The 19,383-nt window shown below is 41.8% G+C and overlaps 1 protein-coding gene across 2 annotated transcripts; it reads left to right on the top strand.

Annotated features, from left to right (window-relative positions):
* The first annotated feature begins 53 nt into the window (after positions 1-53).
* Positions 54-19,329, top strand: jmy (junction mediating and regulatory protein, p53 cofactor). 2 transcript variants are annotated; one of them, XM_048165581.1, is made up of 10 exons: positions 56-1,083; positions 8,358-8,531; positions 11,735-11,885; positions 12,101-12,270; positions 12,356-12,521; positions 12,612-12,799; positions 12,872-12,946; positions 15,623-15,709; positions 15,786-16,317; positions 18,196-19,329. In XM_048165581.1, the coding sequence occupies exons 1-10, from the start codon at positions 367-369 to the stop codon at positions 18,498-18,500; spliced, it is 2,565 nt and encodes an 854-aa protein (XP_048021538.1). In that variant the 5' UTR covers positions 56-366; the 3' UTR covers positions 18,501-19,329. The 2 variants fall into 2 exon arrangements, with proteins under 2 accessions (XP_048021537.1, XP_048021538.1); XM_048165580.1 differs by having other exon boundaries at positions 54-1,083; positions 12,356-12,799.
* The last annotated feature ends 54 nt before the right edge of the window (positions 19,330-19,383 follow it).

The raw sequence follows: 19,383 nt of genomic DNA, 5'->3' as shown, positions 1-19,383 counted from the left end.
GACCACCGTGCGTCTCCTGCGCCTCTGATTGCATCATCACGCAGAGTGCGTGTCCCACGTGCAGATGTTTACGTCCTCCTCTCTGTGACGTCAGCGCCCAGTCGTCGTCGGATGAGAAACATTCGCGATGTTAAAGATGCGGATTAGCGGACAAAAGGCCTCGCAGGCGGCAGGTGACGCGACGCGCGCAGGTATGCCGCGCGAACGACGCGCGCGTTAACGGACGACAAAAACAGAGGGGAAATCGATGTTATTATCGGACGGTTTAAGTGTGTTCATCCGCGTCCGCTAGTCTGGCCTTTCTTCTATTCTATAGTGCGGATTCCGCGTGAACTCGGTCTCGGTTCGGGTTTCTTTGTTATTCGCATGTCATTCGCGATGGAGGACGCGCTGGAGTCCGGATGGGTCTCGGTCCGACCGAATGTTTTCGAGGAGAAAGAGAAGCACAAGTTCGTCTTCATCGTCGCCTGGAACGAGATCGAAGGAAAGTTCGCCGTCACGTGCCACAACCGAACCGTCCAGAAACGGAGCGCCGCGCGGGACTCGCTGCTCGAGGCGGCCGAGGGCGAGCTGACGGCGGACAAACCAGCGCGGGCCAGAGAGAGCCCGGGCCGAGAGCGAGCCAGCAGCAGGCCGGTGAAAAGTCCGAGCAAGAGCGCTGACCTGGAGCTGCTGGACGCGGCGGCGGCGGCGGAGGTCGCGGAGGATCCGGAGCTCAGCCCGCGGGAGGACTTCAGCTGGGCCGGCCTCTTCTCGTTCCAGGACATGCGGGCCGCTCACCTGCAGCTGTGCGCCGTCAACTCGGACCTGGAGCCGTGTCTGCCCGCCTTCCCCGAGGAGCAGACGGCCGTGTGGTCGGTCCTGTTCGGCGTCCCAGAGATGCGCGCGCGCGACACGGAGGCGCTCTGCTTCCAGCTGCAGGTGTATCTGGGTCACGCGCTCGACACCTGCGGATGGAAGATCCTGTCTCAAGTTCTGTTTCCGGACAGCGACGATTCCGAGGAATATTACGAGAGTCTGAGCGAGCTGCGGCAGAAGGGCTACGAGGACGCGCTGCAGAGAGCCAAGAGACACCTGCAGCAGGTGAGACAGGCGCGCGCGCGGGTACCCGGATCTGAGTTCTGCTCGTTCACTTTCACATTATAGCGCCGCGAAATGTAACTGTATTATCGCGTAGTTTGTTATATAAAACTGGATATCTAATATAAAGCTGGATATCTAGTATAAAGCAAATCCCAACTGCTTGATTGTTTATATCGTCACAAAATATAACTATTATCGTCCAACTCTGAGATAAATGCGACTTGAAGATAATAAGATATTATAAATATTAACATCATTTTCTGTAAGGCTGCTTTGAAACTGTGTGTTGTGAAAAGCGCTACACACACACACACACACACACACACACACTCTAACACGTGTCATGACAGCCTAAGTTTTTTTCCCGTTCATCTCTAATATATTTTCAATTAAGTATAAGTGGCTCTATATGAGGGAAATCTCTAAAAACATTTTAGTTAGGCTATGTTTTCTTTTAAGGTGTAATTATACACTTAAGTAGTGAGTAATATTAAGGGTTTGGTTTAGGGTTAGTTGTATGTAATTACCGGTATGCATATTTTATAGTTATTACTGGAGTAAGTACACCGTGACGTGTAACAAGGACACTGTAAAATAAAGTGTTACCACGTTTCAAATCCTCATGGACACTGAAATAAATCTGGTTTACTTTGAAACTATTTTCACTCAGATTTTTAGTAAATTTCACAAATAATTACAAAGAAATGAAATTTGGAGGCAGGAAGACTGAAATAGTATTTTCTTGTAAAACTTCAATAATATGAGAAAGCCAACTTACTGAAATGCTAATAAACGTATTTTATATAAATATATATATATATATATATATATATATAAAACTCCTAGAGCTTTAACTCTACAACCACCAAACTCGGCTGACTTAGTGTGCTATATCCTTTCTAACTAATCCGACTTATGGTTTTCCTAAAAATGCTGATCAAAACTCGGAAAAATCCCATTGACTTTCATTGACGGAATGTTCAGATGAGCCAAGACTGTTCAAACTCCAACTGACAAACTTTTCAAACTCCAACTGACAAACTTTTCAAACTCCAACTGACAAACTTTTCAAACTCCAACTGTCAAAATTCATATTTAAACTGCCAGAAGCCCATTAGCCTCTATTAAGCTGCCATTTTATGAACCATTTCTAAGCCACTGAGACTCTATCTATCTATCTATCTATCTATCTATCTATCTATCTATCTATCTATCTATCTATCTATCTATCTATCTATCTATCTATCTATCTGTCTATCTATCTATCTATCTGTCTGTCTGTCTGTCTGTCTAGACTGTATTGCCTACAAAACATTCGAACGTTAAGCTTTAAAACTACTTTAAACTTCAAGCTTTTAAAACTTTTTTCAAACTTTCAGGTCTGCTTTCTCAAGCCAACTTCAAAGTTTGTCTGGACAAACATTTTTCTAGTCTATTTACAACTTGAGTTTGTGTTTCCTGTCTCCCATGTTCGCGTGCGTATGAATGGAAGTGTAGTTTGGGTGGCCCTCGAGACGTCATGGAACGGCTCCTGTGTGAATCAGAGAATATTCATCATCAGTGATTGAAGCTGCTTGTTGTTATTGATTGACATGTGACAGTCGACAGATCAGATATTAATAACTGGAGTGATTTAGAGCTTCTCTGGGATGTGGGTGGAGCCTAAACATTTCCCCAGAGAAGCTCGAGTCTAGTCCCGGACTGTTTAACTGAGCTTTGGCGTGTGTGTGTGTGTGTGTGTGTGTGTGTGATGAGCTGTTTTCACTGAAAACTTCATGTTTACATTTCACAGAGCTTTGGTTGCACTGAATGTGCACATTTTTACAATATGTCAGTCTCATTGTTTCGTCTCAAGATGGTTTTTTAGGGTACGTTTATAAAAGCTACTTAAATGTCCTAATTAAACTAATGTCTAATCCTGGCTTAATCTAAGCCCTGTCTGTGAAACCAGGCCTTAAAGTAGAACTAAACCTACAGTAAAGTAAGCCATGATGACGAGCCCACGTCAGTGTTCAGGCTCCGGTCAGACGTGATTCTGACCCTCCACCATCAGCACACGGGTCACTGAACACCTAAACTACCATCTGTCAGCCGTTCAGCCCGAAACCTGATCCAGCATCAGCTGCTGCTGCCGGCACAATGACACACACACACACACACACACACATACGGTTACGTCACTTGCCCACCGCAGCACCGCCCCCACCGTCATTTTGATGTTTTTATAGTAATAAAAATAATTTAGTTTAGTAAAAACTGAACGCGTCTGCTCAATATAGCGTGAGCGGAACGAGTCGCAGCACAGATCAGCAGCAGGAGTCAGATTATCAGGAGCCGACTGACGAGACGATGGCGGAAGATTTTTGCAGTATTTTGGATTTAAACCCAGTGCTAATAGAGAACCTGCAAAGGATTAGTTGTGTAGTTGTTGTGTTTTTCATTAAGAATAATAACCAAGCAATTGGAGCTAATTTGAAAGTAAAATCCGCGTTCATAACGGTGCGTGTCTGCTGGTGCGGATCAGAGGAACGAGTGAATGAATGTTGCGTTTGCGCTTCAGAAGTCGTGAAGCATCAGTTTGGAGTTGTTTATGTGGACCATACGGCTCCGTGCGATTTATTAAATCACAACGGTTGTGTTTTGATTCAGTAAATTTATGCGCTGTTCATTTACACGAGCAGATCGTGATCCGCCGGTCGAGATTGAGTCGCTTTAACCTGCATCTGTGAATGAATCACGTGCCAAACATCTTCACAAACTTATGATGAGAAGCTTTTAGCGCTGAAATAACATTTGAAAATGAAGATATTAAGACAATATTAGTGTTGTAATTTTACAGTTATAATGTAAAATAAAATTCTGATTATATTATTATTATTATTCTTGCTTTATAGTTATATTGATATATAACCAATACAAACAAGCACAGCAAACCTGGGGAAAATATCAGAAAAATATAATCGCAATTAATTTTGTCCTCAAATCTGCAGCTGTAGTTTATAAATCTGAGCAGTTCCTGTTAGTCCAGTGAATGAAGCTCCTGAACGATCGTGTGTTTGTTCCTGTGAGGTCCTCGTTACCATGGTGACACACACTCACCTGCACTAGTGATCCGTTCACACACACACATTCTGCTATACGACACTAAACACACTCTTATTAAATATGGAAACGATATTTTTTTATTTCCAGCTCAGATAACTGCAGTGTGATATAAGAGTTGGTCATAACTATAATCTATAATCACGGGTCTGCTCATTTACATACAGCGGTGATGATGTCACTGGGGGCGTGGCTTTGATTGTGCTGAGTGTGTTCATGTTTATATCAGCTGTTTGTTTCTCAAAGAGCTTCAGATGTTTTCTTTTGTGTTCCAGTGATCGTTTCTGGCAGAAGCACAGCTAAAAATATCATCAGAAGTGTGTGTGTGTGTGTCGAGCGCTCTCATTGGTCGGTTTAGATGTTTGCTTAAGTAGCATGTGTTTGTGATGGTGTCTGCGGTCACAGGGTCAAAGGTCATCAGTGTTGTTTTGACGGTGGTGTCGGTGAAATACTGCCGTTTGTGTTTGTGTGTGTGTGTTGATGGGATGTTGTTTATTCACACTTCATATTAATGTGCAAATGTGTCATAAATACTGTTAACATGAATAATGAGAGCAGCACACACACACACACACACACACACACACACTGATGAACATGTACAAACGATTCCCACGACAGACAGATCACATGACATCACTGCTGGCAGCCAATCAGGACGTTTTCCACAGTGACTCGTGTATCCTGTGCCAAAAACAGGAGAGCGGAGACAGGATGTGATGTCATAGCTCAAGGGGGTTTCCAGCATTAATAGAGTTAGTGAAAAACAACATTAGAAATGTCCTGTATTCATCCATGTTCATCATCATCATCATCATCTCTGCTGTCCAAACTCACACTCATATCAGAGGAAACACGCAAACCGTTCAAAAGTTGTTGTTTTTTTAAAGAAAATTAATACTTTTATTCATCAAGGACACATTAAATTGATCAAAAGTGACAGTAAAGACAATTATAATGTTACAGAAGATTATATCAGATCATATTAGAATGATTTCTGAAGGATCATGTGACACTGAAGACTGGAGCAATGATGCTGAAAATTCAGGAATAAATTCACATAGAAAACAGCTGATTTACATTCTAATAATATTTCACTGTTTTTACTGTATTTTTGATCAAATAAACGCAGCCTTGGTGAGCAGAAGAGACTCTTTCACAAACATTACAAAAATATTAATCCAAACTTTTGAACACTTCATTAGAAACTCAACATTACACACAAATGTTTCGAGTGATTGACAGTGTTGAAACTGATCTGGGTCATAATGTTATTAATAATAATATTTCTGTGGGGTTGATGGGATGTTATCACACACAATGAATGTGCAGCAGGTGTGGATTCACATCAGTCAGTTAAAGCAGGTGTGTGTGTACCTGCTGAACAGCTCGTCTGCATCACATGACTGTCACATGTTCACTCTCAGATGTGCACACAACCGCCACCCGCCGTCTCCACGGCGACCAGTCGTCAAGGTAAACAGAGGCTCAGTGTTGCAGATGAATGGATCAGTGTTTGACCCACTGGAGAGACGGACAGACGGGTCCATTCATCAGAACAGAGCACAACAAACAAAAGATTCATTTACTGACATGAGTGTGTGTTACTGACAGCTTCTCCACTGGACTCATTTGGTCAGTGTGTTGTTTTAATAAAGGGAGTTTGAGGCTTTGTGACGAAGAAAAGAATAGCCTACATTTACTGTGTAATAAAAACAGCACTCTTGTATTCTTATTGCTGACGCTGTTTTGATGGAAAGTGGAGCAAATGAAGTCGACTCTGAAAATCCCGGAATATACAGGGCTCTACGCTTACATTTATGAGATTAATGTTTTAAATAGAACGTTTTGAATATAGAAATATTAAATGATTTAAATAGCTGAAATGATTCTTTAAAAATGAAACTAAAACTGCCAGTAGGGGGCAGCAAGTCACTAAATCATTCATTCAATCCATCTTTATGAATGGGTCATTGAATCATTGACTCACTAGATTCGTTTGAATACGCAGATTCATTCATGAAGGAAACAGCTCAGAGATGCGCCGCGGTTCAGCTGTGTTTTTTTTTTTTTTAACTATTTTTGTTGATGAAATGGAGCAAAATCTGACAATAAGTCACTTAATGTTAACTTCATGTTTATTGAATTGTTGTATAAAATCTATATTACATTAGCAAACTCCCTTAATATCATTATAAAACTGCCACTCGTCTAAGTTCATCGTGATCTCACAAACTTCTGTTATAATCAATGAAGATGTCTACTACGGAGTACGCACATGACATGCAAGAAAACTATAGTAGAGTAAATCTTGTGTACGATTTAGCAAATCGAGGGAAGCAAAATAGTAAATCTTGTGTACAATTTAGCAAATCGAGGAAACGAATTAGTAAATCTTGTGTACGATTTAGCAAATCGAGGGAACAAAATAGTAAATCGTTCGTACGATTTAGCAGATCGAGGGAACGAATTAGTAAATCTTGTGTACAATTTAGCAAATTGAGGAAACAAAATAGTAAATCTTGTGTACGATTTAGCAAATTGAGGGAACGAAATATTAAATCGTTCGTACGATTTAGCAGATCGAGGGAACGAATTAGTAAATCTTGTGTACAATTTAGCAAATCGAGGAAACAAAATAGTAAATCGTTCGTACGATTTAGCAGATCGAGGAGACAAAATAGTAAATCGTTCATACGATTTAGCAAATCGAGGGAACAAAATAGTAAATCGTTCGTACGATTTAGCAAATCGAGGGAACAAAATAGTAAATCTTGTGTACGATTTAGCAAATTGAGGGAACGAAATATTAAATCGTTCGTACGATTTAGCAGATCGAGGGAACGAATTAGTAAATCTTGTGTACAATTTAGCAAATCGAGGAAACAAAATAGTAAATCGTTCGTACGATTTAGCAGATCGAGGAGACAAAATAGTAAATCGTTCGTACGATTTAGCAAATCGAGGGAACAAAATAGTAAATCGTTCGTACGATTTAGCAAATCGAGGGAACAAAATAGTAAATCTTGTGTACGATTTAGCAAATTGAGGGAACGAAATAGTAAATCGTTCGTACGATTTAGCAAATCGAGGGAACGAATTAGTAAATCTTGTGTACGATTTAGCAAATCGAGGGAACAAAATAGTAAATCTTGTGTACAATTTAGCAAATCGAGGGAACGAATTAGTAAATCTTGTGTACGATTTAGCAAATCGAGGGAACAAAATAGTAAATCGTTCGTACGATTTAGCAAATCGAGGGAACAAAATAGTAAATCGTTCGTACGATTTAGCAAATCGAGGGAACGAATTAGTAAATCTTGTGTACGATTTAGCAAATCGAGGGAACGAATTAGTAAATCTTGTGTACAATTTAGCAAATCGAGGGAACGAATTAGTAAATCTTGTGTACGATTTAGCAAATCGAGGGAACGAATTAGTAAATCTTGTGTACAATTTAGCAAATCGAGGGAACGAATTAGTAAATCTTGTGTACGATTTAGCAAATCGAGGGAACAAAATAGTAAATCGTTCGTACGATTTAGCAAATCGAGGGAACGAAATAGTAAATCGTTCGTACGATTTAGCAAATCGAGGGAACAAAATAGTAAATCGTTCGTACGATTTAGCAAATCGAGGGAACGAATTAGTAAATCTTGTGTACGATTTAGCAAATCGAGGGAACAAAATAGTAAATCGTTCGTACGATTTAGCAAATCGAGGGAACAAAATAGTAAATCGTTCGTACGATTTAGCAAATCGAGGGAACGAATTAGTAAATCTTGTGTACGATTTAGCAAATCGAGGGAACGAATTAGTAAATCTTGTGTACAATTTAGCAAATCGAGGAAACGAATTAGTAAATCATGCGCACTCTTTTTTCTTTCTTGCATGTCATGTGGCTCTGTAGTCTACACTGCACAACGAATCTCTTATTATTGTGTCTGTACTTTGTTATTATAAGAAGATTCGCGAGCATTTATAACAGCACCGAACAAGCGTTTTGAGCAGAGAGTGGTTTTTAACGCCTCTGATTGGCCATTGTGTTCAAGAAATCAACAGATCTGTCTGTGATTGGCTACATTACTCCGTGCTGCAGAAACGCACTGATCGCACTAAGCCGTATGGAGATGCGCGTTCTGACGCAGCTGACGGTCGTGTTTGTGTTGCAGCTGTTGGAGAAGCAGCGCGGCGTGGAGCGTATGGTGGAGCTGCTGCAGCTGTACGGCGAGCAGGACGAGGCGTATGGAGATCTGGTGGAGGCCACGACTGAGCTCTACCACTACCTGCTGCAGCCCTTCAGAGACATGAGGGAGCTGGCCATGCTGCGCAGACAGCAGATCAAGGTAACATGCACACCTTATATGGTCTGAGCGGGGCGGGGCCTGCTCTCGTCCGTCTGTTGGCATGGCGACCGCCATATCCCATGAGCCTCTGCTCTAATCACATTAAGGGCTGTGATTTCAGGGTCACCCACAGAATTTCAACAGATTTTAACGTTTTACTGGATTCAAAATCGATTCACTAACACGACGAGACATGACAGAATCAATCAAAAATCACAACCAATCAGAAGAGCGTGTGGGCGGAGTCTCTCTGCAAGTGCACTGCACACACACACACACACACACACACACACACACCTGTATGTAAATAACCTCTCGCTCCGTTTTTACAGTTGACCTGCTGACAAACTGACAATTCAGGTTTGTGTTCTGAGATCAGCGACACTCATCATTCACACAAAACACTCATGCAAATACTGCACACACACATTTGCATGTGTTCTGAGTGAATTATGGGCTTTATAGTGAACACACACACATGTAATCATGTGACGGATGCTGATCATCAGGTTTGTGTTTCATCAGAAGCGTCACACGAGTCAGTTTGAGTCAGATGAACATACGGCCACCGGCGCCACATGAATGAATGAATGAGTGACTGAGGCATTATGGGACGCCCAGATCGAGTGTCCGGTGAGCAGAGAGGTGCAGTGTGGGTATCGTATTTCCATACATGAATTAGACATGTGACGAGACGGACGTCAGTTCAGCACAGAGGAGTCTCTGTAGATCTGCGCTTCTCAACCACTGGATTCCTTAAAACACGATAAAACGGCTCAACATTGTGCAATATATTCAGATAGAAAACAGCTGTTTTAAATATTATTTCACTGATCAAATAAACGCAGCCTTGAAGAGCAGAAGAGAGATTCAAAACATCAAAATGTACAGAAACTAGGAGAGTCGGGCCTTTAAATAATGTTGTGGACAAAAACAACAGAATAGGATCATAAAAATATCTCAATATAAGAATCTTCTGATTCACTGCTGTGAGCAAATCATGAATCAGTGAGTTGAACTGATGTTTTGTGAACGAATCTTCAGAACGGTTCATTGAAAACGTCCGACTCATATGAGTGATTTGTTCATGAATCGAACATGAACTCTCACAGTGAATCATTCAGTTCTGATCAGTCAAATCAATAGAGTTACTGAACATCTTTTAAACACAAACCCATCAAATCATGAGTGAACGAACACCTTTAATGCTTCACGAGCAGTTCTTCTCATCAGCGTCTCCTTCATTTGACATCATCAGATCATGTGAGTAGGCGATGGGCGTCAGTGAGATCAGGATATTTCCAGCATGACGTGATTGTGATGCGTCTCACGGGACTGTGTGTGTGTGTGTGTGTGTGTGTGTGTACCGTATGCCACAGCAGCATCTGGTTCACATTAGTCTCCTCAGTGTATACACACACACACACACACACACACACACACACACACACAGTGTGCAGGAAGCGTCTCTCGCTGGAAACTCCAGTCAGTAAATGTCCCTATTATTATCCTGGTTTTGTTCTGGAGTCTCCTACAATAGATTTACATTCATCCAAGGTCAAAAACACTTTAATTTTCTCATAATATCCACTGCAGCATCAGCTCTTTTCTCTCAGTGTCTGAAACGCTTCGATCAAAGATTCGGTCTCTTTAAACTCCGCCCCTCTGAGAGCTGCTCTGCTCTGATTGGTCAGATGACCCAGTCTGTTCTGATTGGTTGTAAAACAAACGCTCATTATCATATCTGAATCTCAGCTCTTGATTCACAGTGATTCGAACAGTAACAGTTTTACCGCATCAATCTCATCAAAGTGGATTTGCTTTGGCAGCAGAAAACAGCGTCTTCTCGACACAGTCTCAGATACAACTACAGTGATTGAGGGCGGGGCAAAGAGACGCTGTTCGTGGACAGCCAATGGGCTGGAATTATGCAAATTAGTTACAGGTTCAGCAGAGCTTTAACATTCGCAAACAGCTTTATTACACACTACACAGTCTGAAGCTGTCACTGTAGTGACCCTGTGTGTGTGTGTGTGTGTGTGTGTGTGTGTGTGTAGATGTCAATCACAGTGTTTCAATAGTGATGAACACAACAACAAACACAACATGACCGCTGGAGTCTGATTCACCAACAAATGACTCTCATGAGCTGGTTCTTTTGAATGAATCACTCAGAATGACTCCCGAACCAGTTTCGAACAATGACTTGATTCTGTTGAGATTCATTGGGAGACTGTCGGCACTGTGTGTGTGTGTGTGTGTGTGTGTGTGTGTGTGTGTGTGTTTCTCACCTGCTGTCAAGGCAGGAACGGTTTGTGTTTGTTTGGATAATAATCAGATCTCAGATGTCCTGATGATGTCACACACTGCCTGAAAAACACAAAGGTCACCACCAATGAGATATGGGTGTGCAATATTGACAAAAAATTATATTTTATGTGATTTCGTTGATAACGATAATTAGATTATATTTTGCTGAGTGTTTTTGTGCTGATTTCCAGGGGCAGATAAATTTTAATCTTATTAGAAGTTACAATTGCATAAATACTGCTGTGAGATTGTTTTTATTGCATATTTAATTATGAAACTACAACTTAATGAGTCGAGTCACTGAGTCGTTCATTCAAATGATTCATTAAAACTGCTATGGAAGCTTGTTTTCCGCCACAGAATAAAAAAAAAAAAAAAAATTAAAAGTAATTGTGACTTTTTTTATCTCACATTTCTGACTATTTCTCAGAATTGTGAAATATAAACTTGCAATTGCAAGAAATAAACTTAAAATTTTACGATAAAAAGATAAAAATACTTTTTTATTTTTATTCAATGTTGGAAACAAGCTTTAATCATTCTGCCATTGAATCATTCATTAAACTGATTCATTCAAAATGGATAAATTCAGTAATGAAGCACCGCTGTGTGAATTTTCATTGACAAAATAAAACAAACGTGTCTAAAATGTAACTCAGAATATTGGCTTATTATTTATTGAACTGTTTTATAAAATCAATATGACATTTGTGCTGATATTCAGGAAAACACACAGCTCGTGTGACATCACTAAACAATCATTTGATTGATCTATAAGACTAAACTCTTGGGGGAAAATGTACATCTCACATTTTGGGTTAATCACACCTGTGTGTGTGTGTGTGTGTGTGTGTGTGTGTGTGTGTGTGTGTGTGTGTGTGTGTGTGTGTCAGATCTCGCTGCAGACGGAGCGTCTGGGCCCGCGGCGCGTCGACTCTCTGCGCAGGGAGGATGAGGATTGGCAGAGGAAGGCTCACGCCGCCGTGCTCTCCATACAGGACCTGACCGTCAAGTACTTCGAGACCACCGCACGCGCTCAGAAAGGTGCTGACATGTCACATGATCACGTCCTGCACAAACATGTTCAGTGATGATGAAGAGACCTTTCCATCAGCGGCCACTAGGGGTCCTCGACACACTTTACTCATATCATCATAAAATATCACTATATAATCGTGAGACGTGAGAGATTATAAACAACAACATCATGATTTCCTGTAAAGATGAAACATTGCATTTCTCTCTCTCTCTCTCTCCAGTGATGTACGAGCGCATGCGGGCCGACCAGAGGAAGTTCGGGAAGGCAGCGTGGGGAGCGGCAGTGGAGCGCATGGAGAAACTACAGTACGCCGTCTCAAAGGAAACACTGCAGCTGATGCGTGCCAAAGAGATCTGCCTGGAACAGAGGAAACACGGCCTGAGAGAGGAGGTGCCACACACACACACACACACACACACACACACACTAGTGATAAGACTCTGTATGATCATGTGACATTGGTCTGCTCTTTTAGATGCAGGGTCTGCAGGACGGAGAGGACGCTATGGTGCGTCTGGACCAGCTGGAGGCGCTGTACTACGAGCTTCAGCTGCAGCTGTACGAGATCCAGTTCGAGATCCTGAAGTATGAGGAGCTGCTGCTGACGGCACAGCTGCAGAGTCTGCGCAGACAGATGAGCGGTGAGCGTGCGTCCGTCCCCATGCGTCTGCGCAGCTGCGGCGATCACTCCTCATGTGTGTGTGTGTGTGTGTGTGTGTGTGTGTGTGCAGAGAGGCAGGAGGAGGTGGTTTACTACGACACGTACGAGAGCCCCGACGCCATGAAGGCCACCGACGACCCCGCGACCCCTCTGACCCCTCCCAGAGACGACGTGGCCAAGCTCCAGCAGAGGACGCGGCAGCTGGAGGCGCGCAGGGGCCGCATCACCGCCAAGAAAGCCTACCTCAAAAACAAGAAGGTGAGAGAGAGACTGGAGAACATGAACATGCAGACGAGATCAACGGACTGACCCCTGACGCTTTCTTCTCAGGAAATCTGCATCATCAATCACACGCAGAAGCGGCAGGGCGGCCCGGACTGCGTGTCCCATCGAGCTTTTCTGCAGGTGAGCATCACAGACCTCATGATCAAACACACAAGAGAGCGCTGGGGAAACGTGTGGAGGAAAACTGGGTAAACATGATAGCCTCGTGGGCAGCACTGACAGCTTCGAGTCTCTCTTTCTCTCCAACTTCACTTCCTGTCAACTTACTGTCCTGTCATAATAAAGGCAAAAACAACTATTTTTTTTTTTTTTTTAATGTTAGAATAATAATAAAAAATAACTAAACATTAGATTACAATAAATAAATAATGAATGAAAAAATAAGCCAAGCAAAATTGAAAAGAAAATAAATTATGTGTTTATTACAGTGCTATAATGAATGAGTAGAAAAAAGTAATAATTAACTTAATAGAAGCCAAATAGTTTTCAGACATATTTATAACAATAATTTTTCACAATAAAATTTGGGCCTTTATACAAGAAACTATTGGTGCCTTTTAACCCTCCTAATGCATTCTGGTCCTTTTTGACCTGGAAGAGGTACATCAAAATATTTTAAAAATCCAGTGTTTAGTATGAATATGAAACTTTGGATTTGTCTTAAGACTGTCAAAATACACATCATTAATTTTATCTGATTTTTTAAAATAAAAAATGTAGATATAACCATTTAAACTGCATTCAGGCTTTACACATGAAAATATGCAAAATTATTATCATTACATCTATTAGTTATAGATTTGTCTCAAATTACTCCTGTAAAATGCATTTATCCTCTTTCACACACACACACACACACACACACACACACACACACACACACACACACACACACATTATGTCCTTCCAACTGGGACTTTTTGTTTATAAACATGCTTACATTAAATGACAAATTAAATGAATGTCTGTTTGTAGATCAAAAACCAAATAGTGTAAATATGAAAAGGAAAGAGGATTTGGACAAGAAGTCACTCTGCTGCCCCCTACTGATGAACCACTGCAGCATGAAAAAGAGATTCAGCCTGTTTATCATCTGAAAGTAAAAGCTTGTGCAAATAAACTGAATATATTTAGTTTGAAAACATTTCAGATTTATTCTGATGTTGTTTTGTTCGAAAAAGAATGTGTAGTTTTCATAAATTCAGGCTGTTCAGTGGGTTAGGGTGGAATTCAGTGGAGTTTAATTAAATTTGTTGAAGTCAATAGAGTTCATACTGGTAATTCTCATATTATGTGTTCTTATAAATTTATATAATCAAATAAAAATGAAAATGAAAATTTCTCATTAAAGGGTTAGTTCACCCAAAAATGAAAATAATGTCATTAATTACTCACCCTCATGTCGTTCCACGCCCGACTTTGTTAATCTTCAGAACACAAATTAAGATATTTTTGATGAAATCCGATGGCTCAGTGAGGCCTGCATAGCCAGCAATGACATTTCCTCTCTCAAGATCCATTAATGTACTAAAAACATATTTAAATCAGTTCATGTGAGTACAGTGGTTCAATATTAATATTATAAAGCCACGAGAATATTTTTGGTGTGCCAAAAAAACAATTTTTTTTTTTGCTGATTTCTAAACACTGCTTCAGGAAGCTTCGGAGCGTTATGAATCTTTTGTGTCGAATCAGCGGTTCGGAGCGCCAAAGTCACGTGATTTCAGCAGTTTGGCGGTTTGACACACGATCCGAATCATGATTCAACACAAATGATTCATAACGCTCCGAAGCTTCCTGAAGCAGTGTTTAGAAATCAGCAAAAAAAATTGTTTTTTTGGCACACCAAAAATATTCTCGTCACTTTATAATTACATATTTATAAGTATATATTTTCTTTAATCATACTGGTTTTTGCTGTAGTTCTTGTAACATTTTAAATTTCAAAGAATTTCTTAATTTTTTAATTAATGGGGGTAAAAGAAGTAAAATGATGGTAAAAACTGGGACTGGGACAATCAGTCATTGCAATAAATCGAGATTTATTCTGGATCGATTCTGAGATTTCCCGAATGCATCGTGGTTCTCTCTCGAATCGATTCTGAGCTCAGTTTTCAACAGCAGATGGCGCTGCATGCTTCAGAAACTGCCTATCATATAATCTCCTCTGTAAAATCATTCATGAAGTTCTTAAAGGTTGAAGTGAATCACAGTGGTGTTTACATGAATCTCACGTCATAACAGCATTCTGCGGTGCGAGTACATAGCTGAACGCACGAGCGCTCTTCTTCATGAGCATTTGAGCGTGTGGTTAAAAAGTAGTCTAGAGCGCCATCTGCTGTTAAATCTGAGCTCAGAATCGATTCAAGAGAGAATCGTGAAGCATTCGGGAAATCTCAGAATCATTTCTCGATTTATTGCAATGATTTATTGTTCCAGCCCTAGTAAAAACATGGTAACATTCAAAGTTTTGTGCATTCACTCATTAGTGAGAGGTTACTGATAAAGATGGTTTCAGTTGAAAAATATTAGGTTATGACTGTTTTATAAGCTTATGCTCCACCCAGGAGTGCAACGTGCGTAACATTTTTAATGCATTATGAGCAGTGTTGGTATTAAGGCATAAACGAGTAACTTGAGTGAGATTACTCTTTCAGTAACCAGTAAAATAACGCATTACTTTTTCAATTTTTACTTTTTTTAAAACTTTTTTGATCTCACTGTCTTTGTGTCTGACCTTCAATGAACTAATTCCACCATACTAATAAACACAAATGACCTGCCGTGTGTCCGCAGGAGGAAGAGGAGGAGGAGGAGCAGCGGCTCTCCAGAGTCAGTCAGGAGAGACAGAAGACGCTGGACCGCCTGCGCAGCTTCAAACAGGTCAGACAAACACAGAAATTCACATCATCACTCTGAGCTTTGATCAAGATGCTGATTGGTCCTCTGTTTCACGCAGCGTTACCCGGGTCAGGTGACTCTGAAGTCCACACGTCTGCGTATGGCGTACTCCAGGAAGAAGGCGGGAGCGAGCGTCAGGCCGGAGCAGCCGCAGATGCAGGCCGCTAGCGTGCAGACGGACGACGCTCCGGCTCCGTTAGAACATTCTGCTGTGGTGCCGGAGCTGCGCAGGCCTGACAGCTTCCTGTCCCTGCCCCCGATGGGCGGAGCTGTCGCCGAGGCTCCGCCTCCAGCCTCGCACGCATCACTTCCTCCCGCCAGAGAGCTGCTGCTGCTGGACTCCTCCACCTCGCCCATCTCCCCTCCACCTCCTCCTCCTCCTCCTCCACCTCCTCCGCCGCCGCCGCCTCCCTCTCTGGAGGAGACGCCCGCCGACGGCCCGGCTCAGACGCGCAGCCCCGTGCGGCAGCCGGACGCAGAGAGTCCTCTCGGGCCGTTCACCGCGCGCTTCTTCGACAGCAGTCAGCTGCTGAACGCCAGGAAGAAGCTGAGGAAGACCGCGTCACTGGAGTCCAACCAGTGGAGGAGAGGTGAGGTCACTTCCTGTCAAAGTTAGAAGGCTTTCACACTGGCAGTGTAGTTACAAACAGAGCACACGTCGCTTGAAAAAACGTTCACGTGAAGCCGTCACGTGACCCGGGAGATCAGCGCGGTACAAACCCGAGACTCCCATGATTCCACGCTCATTCACGCATCATCGAGCTATGACCTCTAGTGGTCAAACTTACAGACTGTGCCTTTACATCTGGCCAATTTCAAACTTCAGTTAGTGTGTAATGTTGAGCACAAACAACATCTGTTAACAACAGTTTTTTTATGTGATATCCCAGAATTCACATAAAAATAGGTGGATGGAAGCACAGCTCTAGTGATCTGAGCTGAATAATAGTGAGCCAATGATCAACCAGATCCAAAAAGAGCACAAAAACAAGATTGAAATGTAGCTGCAAGCAGCAGTTATGAAAATCGGAGCAACGGTCTAGGAGGAGTTCGAAAAAGTAGGTTTCTTAAGAAAAACAATATGGTGGACAGGAAGTTCAGCCGTCTATGGCAAATTTGGTATCCGTGTTCTCGGCATGATCCACGTAATCTATTGAGATCCTATTACAATAGCATCATACTGAGTTTCGTAATGGTACATCAATGCATTCATAAATATAACCTTTTTTATCATAATACTGTATTGCAGTTAATGGCAATTTCATGTTTTGTTCAATTATAGCGCCACCAACAGGCACAATCCCACCAATTTTTTATATGTGTCCTCAAAGTGAGCCTGTACATCTGTGTCACAAATTATCTCATATATCTCATTTTGTTTTTGAGTTATTAACATTCATATGTATGACATCATAAAAAATGACTTTGTTTAGATTTTTTTGCCAGTTCCTATCAAAATTTTGACATTTGGGCTGCGACATTTAGTTAACCAGCTTGAGTTTCATGTTTCCTACGCTGGTTTCGTCACAAATGGTTTCAAAGATATTCTCAATTGTTTTTTTAGCGCTAAATCACCATGCCGCACAAACCATAACTCGAAACCTAGCATGTCTGGTATCGCTTTCACTCCCGTGAAAATAAGCACATCAAATGTTATAAGCATATGAATATTTTTTCCACTAGGTGGCGCTGGTCCAATACTTCTCAGGCTCCTTATACACTAATGCGTTCATAAATTACAGCATTTCAGCACAAAATTCAAAATGGCCGATATGGAAAAACTGGATATGATGCCCTGAATCTAACAAAAAAATCATGATTTTTGGACAAACCCATCAGAAGTTTTAAGCAAAAATAGCCATTTTTCGTATCTCCGGACCAGTAGGTGGCGCTGCATGTTGCCTCGGGTCATGCTTGCGATGACATGTACCAAGTTTGGTCTGAATACGATAAAGCGTTGCGGAGAAACAGCATTATTTCTATTTTCGCAAACGTTACGTAAAATTCGTTTACGTGTTTTTCAAAAACCGTCAACTTGATATCCATAATTTTTTGTCGCCATGGTCTGAAGATGATCTGGTTCAATTTTCATGAAAATCAGAGTAACAGCCTAGGAGGAGTTCGAAAAAGTAGGTTTTTCGGATAATTCAAAATGGCGGGAAAAGATTTATGAAAATGAAAATTTTGAAAATTTTGTTTCTAGCGCTTACGGTTCAAAAGTTATTAACATAAACATGAGTAAAACTTTGGACAGTTGGTGGCGCTAGAGGGATTGAGGTAGAGACTCCAAATTTGCTCTGGACACAGTTCACAGTGTCCTCCATCAGTGTGCCAAATTTCCCAACTTTCCCGCAAGCGGTTCTGTGGGCTGCCATAGACTCCCAGAGCGGAAGAAGAAGAAGAATTTAGAGAGAGAGATTTAACGAGAGATCTCTAAGATTTATGGTCACTGTGTGTTGTGTCCGCAGCGAGCTCCCCGATGGACGAGGTTCTGGCCAGTCTGAAGCGCGGCAGCTTCCACCTGCGGAAGGCCGAGCTGCGCGTGCTGGCGCCGGATCCGGACGAGGACGACGGGAACAACATCCTGGCTCAGATACGCAAGGGCGTGAAGCTGCGTAAAGTGCGCCGACAGGAGCGCTGCAGGGGGATGATGGCGGACGCGGCCGACCCGCTGACCCGCTCCATCCACGAGGCTCTGAGACGCATCAAAGAGGCTTCGCCCGAGTCCGAGTCGGAGGACGAGACGCCGCCCTGCACCGACTGGGAGAGCTGAAGCGTGTGTGTGTGTGTGTGTGTGTGTGTTTACCTCACAGATCTCCACTGAACACAGACGTCCGTCTGAGTCTTTATTCCAGTTATTACTCGTTCATTCACTTTGATCTTTTTTCTTTTCGTCTTCACGTGTGACCGCAGGAGGAGAGACGGGCCGCCCGTCGCCTGCCGCTCATCAGCATTATCGTCTCTCATTTATCGTCTTGTAGCTTCATTTATCTCGCCATATGAATAAACTTGATTTATTACTGTTGTTTTTCCCGTCTGTCCGGCACTGAAACATCCGTAGTCTCATTCCGCTCACGTGTTTAATGAAGGTTCACGTGAAAACCCGAATCGTGACACGACGTTTACCCACAATGCTGTTCTGGGACGGACTCTTTTACCAGACACTGCGGTGTATTTTTACGTTTTTCATCACGTGTACTGTATTTAGCTTTTGATATTATTTGTTTTAATCATATTAATTGTTCTGTATGTTCTATGCATTCTTACTTGGTCAATCAAACCGTATTCCCGCTGAAACACTACAGTCGTGAGCGATCGTCAACTCACTCGACATGTGCAATATTATATTAGGAACTGAAAACCGTGTAAAATATCAAGTGCATCAGACCGCAGATCCATCGCATGTTTGCCTAGAGGACACCTGTATTTATTGAGTTCAACTAAATATTTAAATATGTAAAGCAATATCATGAAATGTACAATGATTTTTTTTTCTTTGAAAATTCAGTTTTGCTTTTACTCAGCTTTTCCAAACATTGTACTCCTAATAGTTATTTTAAATTTGCATTTTGCCCCTTACATAAATAAAGATTCAAAAGAAACTGTCCTGTGTGTGTGTGTTACTGGTTTGAGCTCAGTCAATGACACTAACTGAC

This window comes from Megalobrama amblycephala, linkage group LG18 (genome assembly GCF_018812025.1).
Source record: "Megalobrama amblycephala isolate DHTTF-2021 linkage group LG18, ASM1881202v1, whole genome shotgun sequence".
NCBI lineage: Eukaryota > Metazoa > Chordata > Actinopteri > Cypriniformes > Xenocyprididae > Megalobrama > Megalobrama amblycephala.
Note: the sequence above shows the minus strand (reverse complement) of the source record. Positions and strands in the feature narration are given on the sequence as shown.